Below are 22,304 nucleotides of genomic sequence, written 5' to 3' on the forward strand. Positions count from 1 at the left end.
CACACATGAACACTCACATTTAATTTTTTTAACTCTCATGGCTGCCAGAGAGGACAAGAAAGATTATAGACACTTAACCAAAGAAGATTTACATCAAATTAAGAATTTTCCAACAGGAAACTGACATTTGTAAACCACTCACTCTCCCACACCAAAGCCCATAGAGAAAATCAGTGATTTTAGCTCACAGGGACACAGGAGCTGCTGATCTACTGCTGCCTCGTGTGGTCACTTTGTGTCACTCAGGTAAATCCAAACATAGAGTTTCTGATGCCAAAGTCACAAAATAAGACATTTGAACTTAGTGATGGAGGCAGCAGTGGATCAACAACTCCTGTGTTCTGTGATGTTAAAATCGATGCTTTTCTCTATGAGGTTTGGTGTGGGGAGAATGAGTGGTTTGAGTTCTCGAAGCGTCCCTTTAAGACATCGCCTCAGCTTCAGTCATGTTGTTCACTCTAGTGACGTCACTGTTGGTGGGCGTGGTTACTGACCGGCTGTGGTCGGGGACGCTAGATTTGTCTCCACTGTGTGACTTATGACTGCGAGACAAACAGAGACGTTCAGAGTGTTAACACTCACAGATGAGTCTAAATGTCAGTGTTTATCAGTGTGACTCAAGTAAACGCTGACATTTAAACACAGCGCACATGTCCGTCGTCCTCCCTCTGCAGACTCATGGACGTCAACTCTGTCTCACTGTCTTTGTGTGTGTGTGCTTATGTCATCAGTGTTCGAGGCCGAGTGGAACTTCGCAAGAAGCTCAAGTGCAAATCTTTTCAGTGGTATCTAGACAACGTTTACCCAGAGCTCAAGTAAGTCTTTTATTATCATTATTATGATTATATATTATAGATGGATATATGAGGTAAAAACATGCAAATAAAAACCAGTGTATATTTACTGTAGCTGTACAGTGACTCTGAGAGAGCTTTATCAAATAGATAGATAGATAGATAGATAGATAGATAGATACTTTATTCATCTCACAGAGAATGAAAGACATGATGTAAGAATATAATATATATCGACCTCTGCTGCTCCCATTTTTTAATAATATGCTGTTTTTGATCCGTCTCTTGTCTTTCGGGATTCTGTGCCTCGGCTTTAATATCCTCAACTTTTCCCCCAACAGTTCACACAGAATCTGATCCAATAAAAAAAAAGATGAAAGTCCACAGAGGCAGCGGTGCAGTGCAAGTCAGTAAAAGCACTCACTCACTCTCCCACACCAAACCCCATAGAGAAAATCAGTGATTTTAGCTCGCGGGGACCCAGGAGCTGCTGGTCTACTGCTGCCTCGTGTGGTCACTTTGTGTCACTGAGGTAAATCTGAACAACGGATTTCAAATGTCGAAGTGACAAAATAAGATGTTTGAACTTAGTGATGGAGGCAGCAGTAAATCAACAACTCCTGTGAGCTGTTACGTTAAAATCACTGATTTTCTCTATGGGGTTTGGTGTGGGAGAGTGAGTTGTTTACAAACTTCAGTTTCCTGTTGGAAAAATGATGTCTAAAGCTGCAAAAAAATAATCTTACAATAACACAGACTTAGATTGGTGTCGATGGGCTTCATCGCATTTTAAAAAAACAACAACCTTGAACTTTCCCCTTTAATTGCACACACACACACACACACACATACACACACACACACACTTGTGCAAGAACGCTACTGCCAAGTACAAAAACAAAGCAATAGTCTTTAAGACACATAAGTGATCTCATTTCGTCCTCACACACACACACACACACTTAAATACCAATTTATCCACTGGAGGCCGGCGTTAATCCCCAGGAACGGAATTAACAGGCTCACTCTCGGGGGGCCGACAGACCTGACCCTTCTAACGCGGAATAACCTTTAACGGGTTATTAAAACAGAGCGAGATAGCAGATTGAATTAACACAGCGGAGCTTAAGCCCGAGTTTACGGCGCGAGACGGAGAAAGTTTATCAAAGGGAGGAGATTGTAAAGGAAAACTTTGGTGAACTGATGAGTTTGGGTGATTCCTTAAAGGGGCGGCACGCCTTTTTTTTAACAATACCGATAAAGTAACGGCAATATCGCGACGTAGCTAATGAGGTCAAAGGTCAAAGGTGATGTCGTATGTCGTATTAGTGCCATGATTAAACCAGAAAAAGGAAGAAATGAGGGGTGGAGCTTGCTGAGTGATTCACTGTCAATCACACCATAGCCCTGCCCTAAAACACTGCCTCCTTTATGGTTTGTTTAACTCTGAATGTGTTTAAAGACCTGAAACGAGTGTTTAAAAAGATCAAAAACGAGTGTTTAAAAGATCAAAAACTGAGGAGTAGATTCATTTAACATAGACCCACATATAATCTAGTGGCGTCACCCCCTCATGGACAATCAAGAGAATACAGGTTGCAGACACTTCACTGTAGATATTTTCCCCCTCCTTTAAAAACTTTTAAATAATGTAAATACATCAATAAATAGAATATATCTGTATGGTTTGGGGCTTTAAGTGTTGTTTTTAGCACTCATCAACCAAAGACCTCTTGGCGTTTGTCCACTGCCAGGGTTCCGGATGATTCCGACTCTCGATCCGGTGTCATCAAACAGAGGCAGAACTGTCTGGAGTCTCGTAGGGTGGATGGTCAGGAGCTGCCAGTCCTCACTCTGGCCCCCTGCATCGGAAAAGAAGGCGTCCCCGCCATCAACCAGGTGAGTCTACCTACGGATGTTTGTCAGGCTCCTCCTCCTTGGTTTAGATGGTGGGGTAGATTAGTTCCGAGTGGTCACAGTTGTCACAGTTGTTAAACAGTTGTGAAATCGTGATAAGATGGAAATAACTGAAATGCACCACACAGCGTGACGACATCTATGCTAACATGCTAACTCTGCCCGTGCTAATTTAACAAACGCAAAACAAAACAGTACAATACCTTTTTAAGACTCAGATCAGATCAGCATAAACTACCAGGTAAAAATGACAGTTAGATTACATGAAAAGCCTTATGCACACCATGTCCTTTCAAAATAAAACTTCCAGTCAAACAGGAAATAGTAAAAAGGTCACATGAATATACATTAGCGCTAATTTTACTGGCTAACAGGGTAATTTACGTGTTACCTCTTTAGGACCCTTTTTCTGTCAAACGCTGACCTTGACAGGACCAGTAGTCCCCATGGAGACCAAAACCTGGTCCTAATGAGGCAGGAATCATTTCTCAAAGATTAAGTTTAGGGCTAACACTTTGATAAATCTGTTCAAATGAATGAGACTCAGTGCAGAGTCCTGAGAAGAATAGCAGTACAAACCCCTGTGTGTGTGTGTGTGTGTGTGTGTGTGTTCAGCTTTAACCCAGCCGTAATTAATACCCACAGGATTTTCATTATTCCGTGTGTGAGTGAGTGTGGAGGTTGTGATCCGCTCTAACAAGCCGCCGCCGAAAAGCCTTCAGGGCGGAGAAAGCCGACTGGTGTCTGGAAGGTCGCCGGTTCAAATCCCTCCATACTCACCGGGACGCGTGCAAGCGAGAAACTCTCGGGTTATCAAACACCGGAGGCAAGAGAAGGAACCCTGACGGAGGAGGATTCCTAATCCCCCTGTGTCCGTGTTCTGAAGGTCTGCTGTGAAGTCTCCTTCTCCTCTGAAACAACAAGGAAACACATCGTTCCCTTCGTTTTTCTGAATTTCATTAAAGGCGACATAGAATGCTTGTATCACACATATATGTTAGTTATGGAGGTCTACTTACATATATTAACTTGTTTTCATGATTAAAAACCTCCTAATCGCTGCAAACGAGCCGATCAAAATATCTCCTCACTGACGCTCTCGTCAGCCGCGCTGTTTCAGACCAAACAGTTGCTGTGATTGGCCAGCCAACGAGAGCTTTCCTACTGTCCTGTGATTGGCCAGGTACCTGGAAGTGACGTAATAGATAGGCCAGCTCTCAGATACACAGCTCCCTCTCTGGCACGGTGGATGCTCTGCATCTCAGCAGCTACAACGAGACTAGTTCTTCTTCTTCTTCTGCGGTTGAATGTACGCAACCGGATGTGCCCGGACTAGTGCCCGCACCGGGAGGCGCTACGGTGGTGAGGATTTCTGATGACGACATCAAACTACGGAAGTGCCGATCCGCTTCGCAGAGCCCAGGAAAACAATACAACACTATTTTCTCAGCAGTGGCTGAACTGTTTGTTCTGAAACTTTAGGGTTTCATAAACGAGGTAATGACGCAGATACACACACAAACGCAGCGTTAATTGGAGCTTCCGGTCTATGTCACCTTTAAGTTATCGGAATAAATAAATAAAAGACAAGCTTTAATTTTTCAGTACAGTTACTGTCACCAGATTAAATCATCGACAGAAACACTCACAGTTAAATGATGTTTTGATTTTTGAGGGGGTTAATAAAACCGTAATAAAAACCCCAGGGCTCTATAGCGCCCCCAGCAGTCAGGTCATTGTCAGACAAAAGTCGTCAGATCGAGATGAATTTTGGTGAGTTTGTCGGGCTTACTCCAAAGTTTCTTGAGGATTTTTTGGGGGAATTTTTGACGTCAGAGAAAGTGGCCAAGTTGTACATAGTTGTTGAACTTGGTAAACTTGTTGCTCTTATGATTCCAAACAAATGTCTAATGTACAATAGCTCCGCCCACCCAGAAGTCGACCGATGATACGGTGTTGGCCTGGTAAAGAGACACAAACCAGTGACCAGCTGACCCGACATCACTTCCTTTCAACCTGTCTTTCAAAATAAGAGCCACTGACTTCGTCTTTTTACTACTCACTACTACAGTCACTATAGTATTTGTTCATTCTATATTGGCTGTTTGTATATCTTACTGTCAAAAAAGACACTTCTGGGTCACTTGCAGCACCACCTACTGGCAACAGGAAGTGCACTTTCAGTAACAAACACAGCTTCATTGACATGAAGCTTATTTTTTCTTTTGCTAAAAGCTGCCATTTTTACAGCGGGAGAAATCAATTACAGGAGCAGAGTGAGTTCCAATTTGTGAAGCCACAGCAGCAGAAAGTCGACCGGCGTTATTGTTGTGTCAATCATCCGCATTCAAATGTGCTCCACTGTCGCATTAATGGGACGCTTCACGGCGACAGCCGCGTGTAACAGAGCGGAAACACACACACACGCACACACATGCGCGATGGCGGAGAGAGTGACGGGCGTGAAACTGCGAGAAACACGGTTGTGATCACACGTAAACTGTTCGTGCTGCCGGAGCTGAGGCGGAACACGACTCGCTGCTCTGTGTCCACGTCGTTCTTTTTTTAACGCATCGAGGAATAAACTCCTGCTGAGCTGAGCTCAAACCTGCCGTCAAATCCATGACTTTCAAGTTGTTGTTTTTTCTGTCCTTTTAACCGAAATCTAACCCCGCCGTGACGTGGCGTGAGATCCTGGGTCACGTCGTCGCTGAAAGTCTGCTCCGACTCCGGCTCAGACGAGATATATTACGCTACAGCACCAATTAACCTCCCGTGTCACGCTCTTGCAGTCTCAGCTCAATAAATCAATCATACAGTGAAGTGAAACCTCCACAGTGGTGAGACACTTGCGATAAACCTGAGGACGACCCAACACCACCACCGCCGCCTCTGTGTCCAGACACCGCCGCTTCATTTCCTCAATTAGCAGATTTATACGAAGTATAAAAATGAATGTCATATCCCTCTCTGAAGCACACGACTGACATTATTATTTTAGTTTTCATAAGAGACTTCACAAGTTTATCGATACTATCTAAAGGCCTGGAGACGCCACCATGTTGGCAGGGGCAGAGTTAGCATATTAGCATACATGTCTGTCACGCTACGGTGCGTTCCAGTTGTGAAGTTGGAAGTCGGAAATTTCCGAGTGCCTCATTTGAATGCTCCCTTAAGTCGGATTTCCTCACCGACGTGCGTGGCACGTCAACCCCAGCCTATGTCAGGGGTTGGAGCCACCTCACCGCCAAGATGGCCGCCACTCGTGTCAATCATGAAAAACATTCTACGCTACGTTTAGCGGCAATAACACTTTTGTTTCATTAGTCTCACAGTTAATCAGTCGTGCGCGTTGTGTATAAGAGACTTTACGAGTTTGCTGACACTAATGTAAACGTTATTTAAAAAGAGATGCTGAATATTCCTGCTCTCTCTCTCACACACACACACACACACACACACACACACATACATGTATTTATCACCTTGTGGGGACCACGTTTTCAGCAGTCTTTGTGAGGACCACCACTTCCACTGTAGCTAGAAATGTACAAAAAACAAATCTTTCACAAGCATATAAAGACAAGAGCGCACACACACACACACTGCCTGCTACCATAATAACACTGACCTAGATACACATTCTGTGTGTGTGTTCTTGTATTTGTGCTTTGTGAGCCCCAAAAAAGTATAAACCACATGGAGGGAGGACATTTCTGCTGTTCCTCACATTTTTAAAGGTTAAGGGTTTTGGGGGGGTTAAGTAAGACTTGGTTTAAGGGTTAGAATTTGGGTTTAGCTTAGGGTTAGGCACTTTAGTTGTGATGGTTAGGGTAAGTGTCAGGGGCTAGAGAACACATTAACTGTACCAGGGTAGCGTTATGGTTAGGTTAAGGTTAGCAGTAGTTATAGTTAAGGGTTAGGGTAAGGCACTTAGTTGTGATGGTTACGGTTAAGGTAAGAGGTAAGAGGTTATGAGGTGTCCTCACTGAGATATAAAGACCAGTGTATGTGTGTGTTTCCTCAGCTGTGGTTTTCTTTCCTCACACGTTCTTCATGATCATTAATCATTAATAAATCAGTCAGTGTTTGTTTAAACTTTGACCTCCTTACAGTTTGTAACTCTGTGTTTGTGTGTGTGTGTGTGTTTGTGTGCGTGCACAGGAGTGGGTTTACACTCACGGGCAGCAGATCCGTCAGCAGCAGCACTGTCTCTCTCTGTCCACAACCTTCCCTGCATCACAGGTGCTGATGCTGCCCTGCAACATGGCCGACGGCAAACAGGTCAGACACACACAACACCGTCAAACACACACAACACAGTCACACACACACAACACAGTCACACACACACACACTTGTCAGTACCTGACCATTGGGCACCTTGACGACGTCCCAGAATCCCCTGCAGCAGAGACGAACGTGACAACCAATAAATCACATGAGAGAGGGAGAGAGAGAGAGAAAGGGAGAGACACAGGTGGAGAAGTGAAATGAGAGACAAAAGAGGAGAAAAAGGGGGAGGAGAGAGATTTGCTCATTACATCTAACCAACTGTTCACTTAGTGTGTGTGTTCCTTCCTTCCCTCTCTTTTTTCCTTTCTTTGTTTCCTCTACTGCTTTTCCTTCCTTCTTTCCTTCCTTCCTTCTTTCCTACCTATATTACTGTGTGTGTGAGTGAGTCTGAATTCATTCCACTCCTCTTTCCTTCATTTCTTCCTTTGACATGGCTGTCCTTCCTTCCTTCCTTCCATCCTCCCTACCTCCTTTACATCCTTATCTTTCTTTCTTTCTTTCTTCCTTCCTTCCTTGTGTCCTCGTAATTTTAGTTAGGGAGACATTTAGGAAGGAAGGAAGGACATTGAAATAAAGCAGAGGTGGAAAAATCATGAACACCGAGTTTCTGTGTCCTCGTCTCCTGAAGTTTCACTGGAGTTAAGTTTGTTTTAAAATCTCGTCCCTGTGAACTTTAATGTATGCTAATGTCATGTAAATGTAAAGACAGGTGTGAACCCGGCCGACGCTAATTCATTTACTTTTAATTATCCCTCCATGTTTTTTTTAGTCTTTTTTCAATTAAAAATCTCCGGCATGCGCCGCAAGGAGTGTGTCATCTCCACAATGTGGACCCACAATGCACCTCTCTGCTGCCTCTGTGTGTGTGTGTGTTAGGGGGTCTTCAGAGATCAGGATCAGCACACATGACAGAGACACGCTTCGGAGGCGTCGGCAAACACAAAATGGCCGTCACGGAGACAAAAACACGAGGAGCGCTTTAATTACAAACACGAGTACTCAACAGATATGTGTACACAAATATTACACACACACACACACACACACACACACACTCAAAGATCATCTTTCCTCTCTCGCTCTCTCTGTCTCTCGTGTGACGCCGGCTTCAGACTCACAGCTTTGATAAAAGCCTCTCTTCATGTCTGATCATATCTGACACTTTGTTTCCCAGCGATGAATCATACACACACACACACACACTCTCTCTGCAGCTCACGCACACACTCAGTCTCCAGTGACGACACACACACACACTCACGTCTCCCTCACCTCGCCCCCTGGCTGTGATCTCAACTCGGATTTTAGCCACTTAACAAAAGGCTCACCTAATTAAAAATCTACATCACCTCAAGTCTGTGACTTCCTGTGTGTTTGCCTCATTATCTCCAGACGTTTTCTAATCCACTCACTCTCCCACACCAAACCCCATAGAGAAAACTACTGATTTAAGCTCGAGGGACACAGGAGCTGCTGGTCTACTTCTCCCTCTTGTGGTCATTTTGTGTCACTGATTTTTATCTGAATTAAGGTTTTCAAATGCTGAAGTGACAAAGTGACCCATTTGAACTTAGTGATGGAGGCAGAAGTGGAACGACAACTCCTGTGTGTGTGATGTTAAAATCAATGGTTTTCTCTATGGGCTTTGGTGTGGGAGAGTGAGTGGAAAAACAAAATGTTCCTATTAGAAATTCAACAACAGCATAAAGTGACAGACGTTTCCTAATCCACTCACTCTCCCACACCAAACCCCATAGAGAAAATAAGTGATTTAAACTCGCGGGGACACAGGAGCTGCTGGTCTACTGCTGCCTCGTGTGGTCACTTTGTGCCACTGAGGTTAATCCAAACAAAGGATTTCAAAAGCCGAAGTGGTAAAATAAGACATTTGAACTTAGTGATGGAGGCAGCAGTGGATCAACTACTCTCGTGTTACATGAAAATGATGATTTTTTATTAATGAACGCTGATTTTCTCCATGGGGTTTGGTGTGTGAGAGTGAGTGGGTTTTTACAAAGTGACACAAAGTTAAGACACTGTAGACTTGAGCTGGCATTGATTTATATTAGATGAGCCTTTTTTTTAAGTGGCTAAAATCTGATTGTTGTGATCAAAAACGTTGACACAAAACCTGAACTAAAAGTCAAACGGGTGACCTGTCCTCACAGAAGACACACACACATACTTCATGACCATGCCTCCATCTAGTGGCCATCAGTGGCAATCACACCTTGGGCTGTCAGATCATTCAGTCTGTTGTTAAATGTGTAATTACCTCATTAATCAATACACTTAACGAGCACAGGATAAAGGTGCAGCTGCGGCTCCGTCTGGCGTCCGCCGCAGTTCGATTCCCTGACTGTTGTTGGACGTGTGTGAGTGTGAGGGATTCTGAGGGAAGCTTTTAAACTCATTATTGTCGTGTTTTTTGTCGCACAGCGGTGGCAGAAGTCGGGGACTCACCTGGAGCACCTGGTGTCTCGCTTCTGTCTGGACTCAGAGATGGCGCTGGACGGCATGGACTCGTCGCGGATGCTGGTGATCAGTCCGTGTGAACTGAGCGCGTACACACAGAGATGGGAGGTGCCCTTCTCCTGACCCCACGTCCGCCCGCCCCTTCGCCTTTTTGACCTTTCACCCCGACACCGGCCTCCAAAGTGCCGGGTGCAGAGACAGAGCGGCGGTGCGTGAGCACGTCCTGTCACGGCGCTGCGTCCAGGAGAGTTCTTCTGAAGGTCTGGGAAAAGGAAGAAACGCACGCGTCCGGACAAAAAAAAGTCTCTGGGTTTGGTCCAAACAAGTGCACCTTAAAAAAAACATGAAACTGTCAAAGAGTGGAGTCAGAGAGAAATACTGGCTCCAAAATGTAAATGAGAGAATGTGTCATGGCGTGTTTTGCATTCAAAGTGTCTGCTGTTGACGCTGTTTGAGAATTAAAACCAAGCACAACAGCCCCCCCCCCCCCCCCCCCCACCCACACACACACACACACACACACACACACACTTTATTTGAAAGTGAAGCACAAATAGCGGGTCCTGAATTTGCCACAGTGCAGCTTCATGGTAAACTTAAATTAACTTAAATCTTAAAGGGATAGTTTTTACACACTCTCAAAAAAACCGATTTCAACTAATAATCAAAAGACTTAGCTAATAAAATCGACGTCAGTTTAAGTCTATGACATCTTAAGAACATGTTTCCAGTCTTTATTTAACTCTCAGTGCAACTTTGTAAACCACTCACTCTCCCACACCAAAGCCCATAGAGAAAATCAGTGATTTTAGCTCACAGGACACAGGAGCTGCTGGTCTACTGCTGCCTCGTGTGGTCACTTTGTGTCACTGAGGTAAATCCAAACACAGAATTTCTTATGCTGAATTGGCAAAATAAGACATTTGAACTCAGTGATGGAGGCAGCAGTGGATCAACAACTCCTGTGTGTGTGATGTTAAAATCACTGGTTTTCTCCATGGGCTTTGGTGTGGGAGAGTGAGTGGTTTACAAACTTCTGTTTGCTGTTGGAAAAGTCTGTCTAACAGTGAGATAAAATAATCTGAAGTATATTATATATTGTGAGTCTTTTATTAGCGTCCTTGCTGCAGCCACAGATGAGCGATCACTTTAATAAGAAGAATAAAAGAATTAATCCTGCAGTGCTGAGATAGTTTGATGATTTATTACAGGCTGCTCAGCTGCTTTGTACCAAAAAAAGAGATTAAATATCAGACAAAGGAGGAGTCGTCGTTTCTCATTATTTAGAATAATCTGGTTAATCTGCTCAGAGATTTGCAGACTATGACGTTCACATTTTATTGTTCTGCAGCAGCTTCTTCCCCCGCAACATGTCAGCAAAAATGATTCCACGCTAACTTTAAGGAACTTAAAGGTCTTTTTAAATAAATGCACTACTTAATAAAAACGATGATGTCATAATCCCACCTAATCCCATGTAGGGATTGAAGACATTTCCTGAAACGATGTGTTTATGAAAAAAAAGAAATTGTGGGCGGGGAGCTGAGTGAGGGAGAGGAGGGGGCAGTGCAAGGGGCGTGGTCTGGTAGTGACACCTATTTGCAACTGTAGACTGGAGTTTATAAAAAAAGGGGGAGGAGTCTGGCACAACGAGCCTTGCTGCTATTGGACAAGAAGGTGGAACCACAATAGCCAATAAGAAAATCTGAATGTAGTAGCTGGTGTTTGACCACAGAGGGCAGTAGATACACAGATTTTTTAAAAATAATAAATAACATGAACTACACACACACACACACATTCATTAGACTTTAGATGAGAATGAGAGGAAAACGTGTGAAAACAGAAGGAAGCAGCGTCGTACGTGACAAAAATAAACATAAACACAGCACTCTCTGACCCTCTGTGGGTCACATGACTGATCATAACCCACAATGTCGCTGCGCTGAAAGACAAGCCTGCAGCTGTTTGAGAGCATGTGACCTCTGACCCCACACGTTCTTCTGCCCGTTTTTGATTTCAGAATTCCAGCAGAGTTTGAACACAAACAGAGTTTAAACCCGTGGTCTCAAACCCGCGGCCCATGGCCCACATGTGGCCCCCTAATAATACATTCAACAATTATATGTGGTTCTTTAGTGTTTAATTAGTGAATAATTTGTCTGTTTTGATTCATTTTACATCTTTAGTTTGTTTCTTTTAACACCTTTACTTTGAAATTCTGCAAAATATCATCGTAAAGATGGGATATTGTGTTATAATTTTAACCTCACTTCTCTGGACCCGCCCCCTTTTGACCAGACTAGATGCTCATTGGGTCCCCAGGTCGTTTAAGTTTGAGATCTCTGGTTTGAACACAGTTTAATGAGAAAATGTTTGTCGTTTATTTGACGATTTCATTCATCGTTTTTGGAACAAGCTTCTCTCCACATCCTCTCCAGGTGCACTTGACATCTTTAATATCCTGTTTACTCCTGAATAAAGGTTTGTTTTTCCTTTTCTAGTGAATTTATTGACGTCACACTTAAAACTGCAACTGACAATTTCGATGAATCTGTCTCGTGATTTGTTGTTAGTCCATTTAATGTTAGAAAACGGTTAAAAAAAGTCAGATTGTTTTGTTTGTTTTAAAATATTCAGTTTAATGTCACATAGAAGCAAAAAAAAACTGACGACAGAATGTGTTTTTATTTAAAAAATTCAATCAAACTGATTATTAGAGTGTGAAAAAATGATTAAAACAATTTAGTCATTTATTATTAATCAATCAGTGCATTTATAGAGGCTGTTGCTCCACAGGACTGATACAGTATTCTCTGTATAACCAGTGGGGGGGCGCCCTCTCGCTCTCTGTGATTGGCCAAAGTGTCCCAGTGAAGTGAAGGGACAAAATCCTCTCAAATCACGTGATTGACCTTTTTTTTAATGTAAATTATTGACCAACAATACGTCTAAAGTCTTACTTACTGTAGCTTTAACACAGTATGAGTCTGTGTTACTCAGAAATCTGACACTTGTTTAAGGTCAAAGGTTAAAAAACATGATTTGTGTACACATGAATTACCTTTCTGGGAAAAAATCAATAACAGTAGCTGATTAGTACATCATTTCTTTAAATGTGTGTTATTTAGTGTTTACAGAAGCGTCTTAGAGTAATTAAACGTCAGGAATGTGTGTGTTTTTGTTGAGTGTATACACACACACAAACGCACAGAGAGAGCGAGAGAGAGAGAGAGGGAGAGAGAGAACAGAACATCGACTTCACTCACATCATTCTCTCTCTCTCTAGAACAACACGACTTATTTCACGTTCCTTTTCTCATTTCAGCGCCCGCAATAACACAAAATGTCGTCGGTTCAAGCTGACATTTAAAAAAAAATCTCATCAAGACATTTTTAACGACACCGTTTATTTTTCAAACGGGGAGACTCGCGTTTACGTAAGTACAATGACCTTTTTCATTTCGCCATTTTACTATCTTCTCTAAAAATAAAACATTAAAAAACGGAGGCTGGTAGTCAAAAATCATATTTAGTCTCATTTGGATCCAATTTCGCCATTTTACTGCAACGACTCACGCCGGTGAAGACGAGAGAAATCGTGACAAATCAGAAAACACTCGAGTGAAACGAAAAAAACAATAGTTGTGCTCGATGTTTCCACTCGGGACATTACTTCCGCCGCACCAAGCTGGCTGTAGTGTGTTCTGTGATTCGTGTCGATGCCTAATTGTCGTAAAAAACTACAAATCCCAGCTATACTGTTAGGAAGAACGTGAGCGCTCCCCTGTCATCGGGAAATGTCGGAATTGGTGAAATTGTGCATTGAAGTCCATGAATTGCGCTTTTTATTTCACGATGAAAATTACGTATAATTAGTATTTAATTCGTGTTAGCTGATTGCTAGCAGAAAAGAATGTTCCCGGTGACGTTTGGATTGCGTCATCGATGTTTTTTCTCTCAACGTCCACTTGAAACGGTCATTATCATAGTAATGTGTATTTTAATCAAATACCAATACGTAAAGCCCAACTGTTATTACACACCTAATGTCAACAGTATGTTTCAATATATTTTATCAGCGTACAGTTACACTGTGAATGACTCTGTTCACTTTTTCGTTGTTGGGAATCGAGATTAACCGAGGTACATGAAGGCAGCACAGCTCTCTCTCTTTGTGTCGCTGAGTGGTGACGTCATATACAAAGGACGCGGGATCTGCTGCTTGAAAATAAGCCGAAAATAAAACACGCACAATGTTCGCTTTTTGCGGTTTTTTGCGATGTTTCCGAACCGGAACATAAGCGACATTTCTCCCAACATCAGAGGGAAGTGAGTACATTTGAGCTAAGTGGTCGGAATATTGAAATAAAGTTAATATTTAGTGACATTTGTGACCACAGACGCAGAAGAAGCTCGTCGTCCGCCATTAGTTTGTTATTTTGATAGGTTTGATTTAGAAATTGTCGTTAAAAACTATTAATCCTCAGTTGAGACGGATATCTTTTAGAGAAAACATTTGTATAGATTAAAAATGATTTAAAGGAGGATTTGTAAAAGACATTTTGCATTTCACTTGTTTGTTTTAGTATCTTTATAGGTCACTCACTCACTACCTGAGTCGATTTTAGCCTCAAAACCATAAACATAAGTGTGAAAAATGTTAAAGTTAAGGCACCAAAACTTTATTTTAGCTCGCACATTATTTGTTTTTAAATCAAAACCACTGTATATACACACAAAATGTAGATTGGAGAGACAGATGCTGTTGATGTTTATTTACTTTTCACAATAAAAAAAAGGTAAAACTGCCTCTGCTGTGACATGAGTATGAATAATATTGTGTTAATTTCACAACAGAAGAGACAAAGCAACCTCTGCAGTTATATATCAGCATCCGTTATCAACCATAATTGACAAAAACTCCCTTAGTGTTCGCCTTTAACAGACGTGTATGAAAACTACACCCAGAAAATATACGTGAGGTGAAAATATAGACACCTGAAAACCAGTAGGATGTTTTAAAATGTCATAAAATACCAGGAAAGTATAACAAATGTAAAAGGAAATAAATGAATCTAATTAGAATATGAGCCATTGTTGCCTGATCTTTACATTTTGACATTTTCCTAATTTTCCTCCTCCTCCTCCGTCAGCCCCTCCATGTTTCGTCACTGGCTGAACTCCTCCGGCTCCTCCTTCCTCCTCCGTGTCTGTCCCTCTCTCATCAGGGCCGGCTTCAGAAGCAGCAGTACCTCATCCGCTTCCTCCTCCTTCCCCTTTCTCCCGCGATTCACCCCCACTCCCCATCCATGGCGGTCCCGGCCACCGCCACCACACCCCTACTTCAGTGGCAGGGCATTACACTCAAGTAACATCAGCCGTGGTAACTTTGGCAGGAGCTGGCGTTCGCTCTATACGTCTCCCGGCCTCCTCATGGAGCGGCACGACAGAGATCGAGAGCCTCCGCACAAACGGAGGAAGAATGAGGAGGAGAAGAGGGGAGGAAAAGTCAAGGGTGGAACCTCGTGGACGGAGCATCGTCGCTCGGATCCCAGCGTGGACATTAGCCCACGACATAACCTTCACTTTAGAGACGGAGCGCGGGGCAGAGGGAGGAGTGATGGCGTCAGGTGGGAAAACAGCAGAGAGAAAGATGTTGAAAGGACTAAAAGTGAGAGTAAAGACAGACAGAGGAAAGACGGCAGCAGTCACGATGGTCAGTGGAGGAGCAAACGTCAACAAGACGGACATACAGACTCTCAGGCTACGACTCAAATCCCAAAATCTAGACCGGAGTCAGATAAAGGTCCCACTCACAAACCAAGACCTAACGCCTGGTTCAAAGAGGAGCAGGGACAGTGTGACAGGAAAACGACAGCTCCACAGGAACCGCAGAGAAACAGAAGCAGTGGTCACAGTCCACGGATGAAGCTTCACCCTCAGCCATGCAGCGTCACTCACCACCCAAACCTGTGGCAGGAGGCCGGAGCAAACAGAGAACCTCCTCCACCTGGAACCTACACGACAAGTAAGTCCTCTCTTTTAACTGAGGTTTGTGTGGCAGTGTGAAAAACAGTCTACATTAGTTTAAGTCTATGATTTCTAAAGAATATGTTCACGTCTCTATCTCACTGTTAGACAGACTTTTCTATAGTGTTATAGTATTATTAAGACATTTGAAGATTTCATGGACCACAAATGGATTAATCTGGAAAATAATCCACAGATTAAATTGATAATTAATGTAATTGTTTTAGGACAATAATCACTCTCTGTCTCCTCAGCTCTTCAGAGACACTGGGAGGCCCCGCCCTCCTGCAGTACCCGCCGTCAGCCAGCAGATGGCAGCACAGCCTTTGACTTCTCGGTGATGTCGTACAACATTCTGTCCCAGGATCTGCTGCAGGACAATGCTTACCTGTACAGACACTGTGACCCGGCCGTCCTGCCCTGGGAGCACAGGCTGCCCAACCTGCTGAGCGAGATCCAGCAGCACGACGCCGACGTGAGTGCACGCCTTCAAAACTGCAACATAATAGTTCATGTAAAACCTCAGAAGACTGAATCAAAATTCTCATTTTCTTTCACCCTTTTTTTTTCCATTAGATCTTGTGTCTTCAAGAAGTCCAGGAGGGACACTATGAAAACCAGATCAAACCTGCTCTGCAGACACTTGGTACAGTGTGTGTATGTGTGTGTGTGTTTGTTTTATTGACACAGGAAAAACTTCAAATCTACCTTAACTTAATTCTACGATACGTCAGGAACATGTTCACGTCTTTATCTCACTGTGAGACAGACTTTTCCAACAGGAAACTGAAGCTTGTAAACCACTCACTCTCCCACACCAAAGCCCACAGAGAAAATCAGTGATTTTAGCTCGCGGGGACACAGGAGCTGCTGGTCCTCTGCTGCCTCGTGTGGTCACTTTGTGTCACTGAGGTCAATCTGAGTGAAGGATTTCAAACACAAAATTCATAAAATAAGTCATTAGAACTTAGTGATGGAGGCAGCAGTGGATCAACAACTCCTGTGTGTGTGTGTGTGATGTTAAAATCACTGGTTTTCTCTATGGGCTTTGGTGTGGGAAAGTGAGTGGTTTACAAGCTTCAGTTTCCTGTTGGAAAAGTCTGTCTCACAGTGAGATAAAGACGTGAAACACGTTCTTAAAAATATCGTAGACTATATTTGATGCAGATTTGATCAGGTGGTTAAGTGGTTAAAATTGAGCAGGTCAGTAAAAATGAATTAAAGTGTAGAATGTGCTTTTATTTTGACATGACAGACTTTTATTTGACGTGTCTGGTCGTACACCAAACATTCCTATGTGTTTACAAACCGCGCCTCTGGTTGCCAGGTTACCAGTGTGAGTATAAGAAGCGGACAGGAAGTAAACCTGACGGCTGTGCCGTCGTCTTCAAGTCGTCCCGCCTCTCCCTCGTCTCCGCCAACCCTGTCGAGTTCTTCCGCTGCGGCGACGCCCTCCTCGACCGCGACAACGTGGGCTTGGTGCTGCTGCTGCGACCCAACGGCGCCGCCCCATCCACCGCCTCCATCTGCGTCGCCAACACACACCTCCTCTACAACCCCCGCCGCGGCGACGTCAAGCTGGCGCAGCTCGCCGTCCTGTTGGCCGAGGTCGGCCGTCTGTCCCGCCGCCCGGACGGATCCACCGACCCTGTTCTGCTCTGCGGGGATTTTAACTCCACCCCCTGGAGTCCACTCTACTGCTTCCTGACCACGGGCTTCCTGGACTACAGAGGACTGCAGATCGGCATGGTGAGACGTGCACACGCACGCACGCACACACGCACACACGCACACACACACACTTTAAAACATCTCAAACACATCTGTGTGTGTGTGTTTGTGCAGGTTTCGGGTCAGGAGGTCGTCCCCAAAGGTCACCGTCTCGTCCCGTGTCCAATCTGGTCTCAAAGTTTAGGAATCAACACTCGGTGTCAGTACGAGGAGAGAGAAACTGCTGAGTCATCGTCCAGTTGTCCTTCAGGGACGCTCGGTGTGTCTTAACTTTAAGTTTCCTTCAGTTTTTACTTACTTTATTTTCATCATTTTAAATGAAGTTTTAAGGCAAGTTTATATGTTTTTAGTGTAGATTTCAATGATGTTAATTAAGTTTTTTTAAGTTGAAGTTAAGTTTAGTTTATAAGTTTATTTTAGTTTAGTTTGAAACTTTTTGAAGGTTCAGTTTAGCTCATTTCTTTAATAAGTTCCCTTTTGTTAAACATGTTTTTTTTACATTTATTTTATATTTTGAATTAAGCTTATGTTCTAAGTTTAGTTGAGATAATTTTTTTAACTTACGTTTAATTTTTAAGTTAACTAATGAAATTAAGTTTTTATTTTTTTTAGTTTTTAAGGTCAGTTTTTTGAGTTTAGGTCATTTTATAAGTTAAGTATAGTTTAGTTGAGTCTAAAGAGTAACTTAAAGTGTTTAATTTAGTTTACCTGTGACTTTTAAAATAAGATTATTATTTAATTTTGCCAGAAAAAAAATGTCTTATTTCTTTTTATTTTTAGTCATTGAGAGCAAATTTAAACACAACGTGTAAATCACCATGTGGTTAAAATCACGTGTTGAGCTTTAATCAGACGGATGACTGTGTGTGTGTGTGTGTGTGTGTGTGTGTGTGTGTGTGTTCTCACATGTCACAGCTGTAGAGGGCGCCATCTCTAATCTGACTGTGGAAGACGTGGCTTCTAAACCTGCTGCTGCTTTTAACAGGTAAAACCTTTCACAAGCTCAACACTGCCCCCTGTCTGTGAGTGTGTGACTGACACTGTGTGTGTGTGTGTGTGTGTAGGAAGAGGATCGAGCACAGTCTGAAGCTGCAGTCGTCGTATCGACATCACCTGATGCCTGGCGGCAGACCTGAGATTACCACGTGTCACTCTCGCACGGCCATGACGGTGGATTACATCCTGTTTACTCCAGGTACACACACACACACACAAGCACTGTCTTAGATTAAAGAGAATAAATCATCGCAAAAATAAATAAATAAATGTCGCATTTAAAATGTATATAAAAGAGAATTCTTTAAATCAAAGTTGGAATTCTTGGATTAAAGTAAGAATTCTAAGATTGAAGTCGGAGTTCTTATATTACAAGAGAAATCTTAGATTAAAGGGGACATATTATACCCTATTTCTCCAAGTTAAAATAGTTCCCTGGTGTCCTAATGAACATGTCAGTGACATGCTTTGGTCAAAATACCATAAGGATGAAGCTCCATAGCAGTTCAATAACCCTGCTAAATCCGCCCCTTTCAGAACCCTTGGTTTTGTGCATGGTCCCTTTATATGCAAATGAGACACAGGCAAACACACACCCACTTCTTCCAGGGGGTTTCTGATTTGTCCTTTTTACTGCGCTCACTCGCTCAGCTCCTGTTCCCTCCACTCCATTCCTCTCCCCCCTCCCTCCACTAGTTCTCTGACAATATCAACATGGCAGCGTGCGCGGAAAAGATCGAGAGTGCCGTCACAGGAAGAGACGTCCGACACAAGGATCGAGCCGAACACTGCCCAACTGTAAATCAGTTAAAAAGACATAGGGACAGCACCGCTGATCGCTGCATAAACTGCTGCTGTATGTGACTGTATCAGACTGAGTCTGTGCTCCGGTCATGGAGGACGTACTGAACAAATATTTTTAATTAGGACGTTTCAGAATGGTTAGTTATGAGCTCCATGTGATCGGTGAAAAACGGTCGCTGACTAAATACTGCGACCGCTGGCCGCAGTCTGATGTGAAGTGGTGCGAACACACGAACACACGTTTGCTGACTTTATCCGGAACATTAGCTTCATATATAAAATCCTCTGAGGCTGGAAGTTTGTGTAAAACACTGTGCAGCCACCAACAGCAGCGTTGACATAATACCGCTCGTCTGCACTCTCGCATTTTATAGGGACAAGGTGGAGCTAAGATGGAGCTAAGGTGGAGCTAAGGTGGAGCTAAGGTGGGGCTAAGGTGGAGCTATCGAGGTAAACTTACTGGTGGGTGGTAACATTCGCAGTGAAATGCGCATGCTGCCGTCATAAGCGCAGGGAATTCAACATCGAGTGTTTTATCGCCTATTCTTACACTAAGGGGGACCACGAAAACATGACTGAGTATTCTTTTTCCACACTTTGGCGACTGGTAGGGCCTCCAGGTATTAAAATTATTAGAAAGCTGATTTTGCATAATATGTCCCCTTTAAATTCGGAATTCTGTGAATTCTTAGATTAAATTCGGACTTCTGAGAATTCTTAGATTGAAGTCGGAGTTCTTAGATTGAAATAGGAATTCTGAGAATTCTTGGATTGAAGTTGCAGGTCTGAGAGTTCTTAGATTAAAGAGAATTCTTAGATTAAAGTAAGAATTTGGAGAAATTTCTCTCTTAATTATGTCGCCGGCTTGTTGCCTAGCAACAGCCCTGTCACATGGTATACATCAGTGACGCTACACAACACGACACAGTTTTTTGTTTTTAAGTAACCGCTTTAAACGACTCATGTCGGGGTCTATTTTTTATATTTTTGTACGTGAAGGGAAGGAAGGAATGAAGGAAGGACCTAAGTAAAGGAGCCTTAAACTTGTCGGAAACAGCCTTTAAATGCAGCCACACACACACACACACATATTATTTTCTCTCTCGTCTTGTTTTACTTTTGTTTCTCACGTCTGTCACATTTCTTCCTCCTCTCTCTCGTTTCTTCGTCCCTCGCAATCTTTCCCAAAAAAAAGAAGACTTCTTGGCTCCTCCCACGTCGTCTCCCGGCGACCGCGGCCTGCAGCTGCTGGGCCGGCTGTCGCTGGTCGGTCAGTCTGACCTGGAGGAAGTCAACGGTTTGCCTAACCGCCGCCACTCGTCCGACCACCTCCCGCTCCTCGCACGCTTCCGCCTGCGTCTCTGAACGCGGCCGACGTCAGCTGATCTGGACCACGACGAAGACGAAGACGAAGACGACGAAATCAGAGCTAAAGACGTTGGAGTAAAGTCAGTTTTTGATTAGTCGAGTTCGTCTCTTTCAGGGAACAATCGTGTGACGTTCAGGAAGAATTCAGTAAAAACCACAATGAAGTTAAATCAGAGACTTTAATTCAGAGAATGTTTGAATATTTCTGCAGTAGAAATGTTCAAACCTCAAAACCCTTTTTAGATTTTTAGATTCATAACCGCAGTTGTCATGGCTACCAGCTGAGCTTAATATATGACTCGGCTCATAAAGTCAACACCTGCTCTAAGTTTGTAAACCGCTCACTCTCCCACACCAAAGCCCAGAGAGAAAAACAGTGATTGTAGCGGACGGAGACAAAGGAGCTGCTGCTCTACTGCTGCCTCGTGTGGTCACTTTGTGTCACTGACGTAAATCCAAATGAATTTGACAAAATAAGACATTAGAACTTAGTGATGGAGGCAGCAGTGGATCAATAGCTCCTGTGTGTGTGATGTGCTGTGATGTTAAAATCAGTGATTTTCTCTGTGGGCTTTGGTGTGGGAGAGTGAGCTCTGCTGGCAGCCATGTTTTCAGCGAGAGTGAAACTTTCTTATACTGATTGTCAGCAGCAGGGGGCGCCCACAGCACAAACTTTACAGCAGCAAATACCCATAATTTGACCTAATCTTCAGATTTCTTACATATTTATGGAGTTGCTGTTTTTGTCATGACATGAATCAACAGAGGGACAAAATGATTAAATTATTATTAATTTTTAAACGGCTGCTCATGAAGACATATTTTAAATCGTAGAGGTTTGTGTTTGAACATAAACAGTGATGGATCTATTTTTCTATCCTTGTAAAAAGAGTTATTTTCCACTTTTGGAAAGTTTACAGTTTGTAAATAAAAGAATTGTTTGTCACTGGTTGTTTTCTGAGACTCCTTTATTTTTCTTCTCATTTAGGTGAAAGTAGACAGCAGGGGGCGGTAGTTTATTAACGTTTACTTCAAACAAAACAAGATCATTTCCACTGAAAAAAATGATTTCTGGCTCTGTAATCTTGAATAAATGACAAAAAAAAAATTAATAGAAAATTAGTTTTTGCACTGGTTTAATGAATTTAACAGATACTTAAAGTAAAATGTTCTGGATTATTTTATTTTTCTATTGTTTAATATCTTACCTGAACCTCCAAACTAAAGTATAAGTGGATTAAAATAAACAAACAAGACACATTTGCTTCTCTAAAACTTTCTTTAAAGTACATAAGTGTATTTAAAGTTTCTATTTAAAAAATCTCGTAAAAACACATCCTGAAAAACTAAACTGTGAACTTTGTCAGATTTTTCGTCACCTTGGTCGCTCGCAGGAGCTTCAGTGGAAAAACAGATCTGTTTGTAGTTCACTTTGTGAGCAGCAGGTGGCAGCAGTGGACCAAAGGATTTAAGGAGTCCCATCACTAGTTAATGACTTAAAGGGGACATATTATACCCTATTTCCCCAAGTTAAAATAGTTCCCTGGTGTCCTAATGAACATGTCAGTGACATGCTTTGGTCAAAATACCATAAGGATGAAGCACCATAGCAGTTCAATAACCCTGCTAAACCCGCCCCTTTCAGAATGCTCGGTTTTGTGCCTGGTCCCTTTATATGCAAATGAGACACAGGCAAACACACACCCACTTCTTCCAGGGGGTTTCTGATTTGTCCTCTTTACAGCGCTTTACAGCTCTATTCGTCTCCCCCTCCCTCCACTAGTTCTCTGACAATATCAACATGGCAGCGTGCGCAGAAAACAGCGAGAGTGCCGTCACAGGAAGAGACGTCCTACATAAGGATCGAGCCGAACAGTGCCGAACTATAAA

The 22,304-nt window shown here is 42.9% G+C and overlaps 2 protein-coding genes across 6 annotated transcripts in view; both read left to right on the forward strand.

Annotated features, from left to right (window-relative positions):
• galnt14 (UDP-N-acetyl-alpha-D-galactosamine:polypeptide N-acetylgalactosaminyltransferase 14 (GalNAc-T14)) overlaps window positions 1-9,975 on the forward strand; it is a 95,671-nt gene extending 85,696 nt beyond the window's left edge. For both annotated transcript variants that reach the window (XM_058614208.1, XM_058614210.1), the window contains 4 exons: window positions 732-815; window positions 2,549-2,693; window positions 6,876-6,995; window positions 9,447-9,975. In XM_058614208.1, the coding sequence (XP_058470191.1) occupies window positions 732-815; window positions 2,549-2,693; window positions 6,876-6,995; window positions 9,447-9,605 (508 nt within the window). In that variant the 3' untranslated portion in view covers window positions 9,606-9,975. The remainder of the gene's footprint in view (window positions 1-731; window positions 816-2,548; window positions 2,694-6,875; window positions 6,996-9,446) is intronic.
• Window positions 9,976-12,545: 2,570 nt separating this feature from the next.
• On the forward strand, window positions 12,546-21,360 carry angel2 (angel homolog 2 (Drosophila)). 4 transcript variants are annotated; one of them, XM_058614247.1, is made up of 9 exons: window positions 12,546-12,922; window positions 14,639-15,513; window positions 15,770-15,990; window positions 16,092-16,161; window positions 16,843-17,264; window positions 17,361-17,505; window positions 18,162-18,231; window positions 18,311-18,441; window positions 20,242-21,360. In XM_058614247.1, the coding sequence occupies exons 2-9, from the start codon at window positions 14,646-14,648 to the stop codon at window positions 20,409-20,411; spliced, it is 2,097 nt and encodes a 698-aa protein (XP_058470230.1). In that variant the 5' UTR covers window positions 12,546-12,922; window positions 14,639-14,645; the 3' UTR covers window positions 20,412-21,360. The 4 variants fall into 4 exon arrangements, with proteins under 4 accessions (XP_058470230.1, XP_058470229.1, XP_058470231.1 ...); XM_058614246.1 differs by lacking the exon at window positions 12,546-12,922 and adding an exon at window positions 13,585-13,814 and having other exon boundaries at window positions 20,245-21,360; XM_058614248.1 differs by lacking the exons at window positions 12,546-12,922; window positions 20,242-21,360 and adding exons at window positions 13,585-13,814; window positions 19,421-19,496.
• The last annotated feature ends 944 nt before the right edge of the window (window positions 21,361-22,304 follow it).

Source organism: Solea solea, chromosome 17 (genome assembly GCF_958295425.1).
Source record: "Solea solea chromosome 17, fSolSol10.1, whole genome shotgun sequence".
Classification (NCBI taxonomy): Eukaryota; Metazoa; Chordata; class Actinopteri; order Pleuronectiformes; family Soleidae; genus Solea; species Solea solea.

Excerpts from the sequence above, each read along its gene's own strand:
- angel2 (XM_058614245.1), top strand. The coding sequence starts at position 13,765 with ATGTTTCCGAACCGGAACATAAGCGACATTTCTCCCAACATCAGAGGG. Across the intron at positions 15,991-16,091 it reads TCCAGCAGCACGACGCCGAC|ATCTTGTGTCTTCAAGAAGT; the intron begins GTGAGTGCACGC and ends TTTTTCCATTAG. Across the intron at positions 17,265-17,360 it reads GAGGACTGCAGATCGGCATG|GTTTCGGGTCAGGAGGTCGT; the intron begins GTGAGACGTGCA and ends GTGTTTGTGCAG.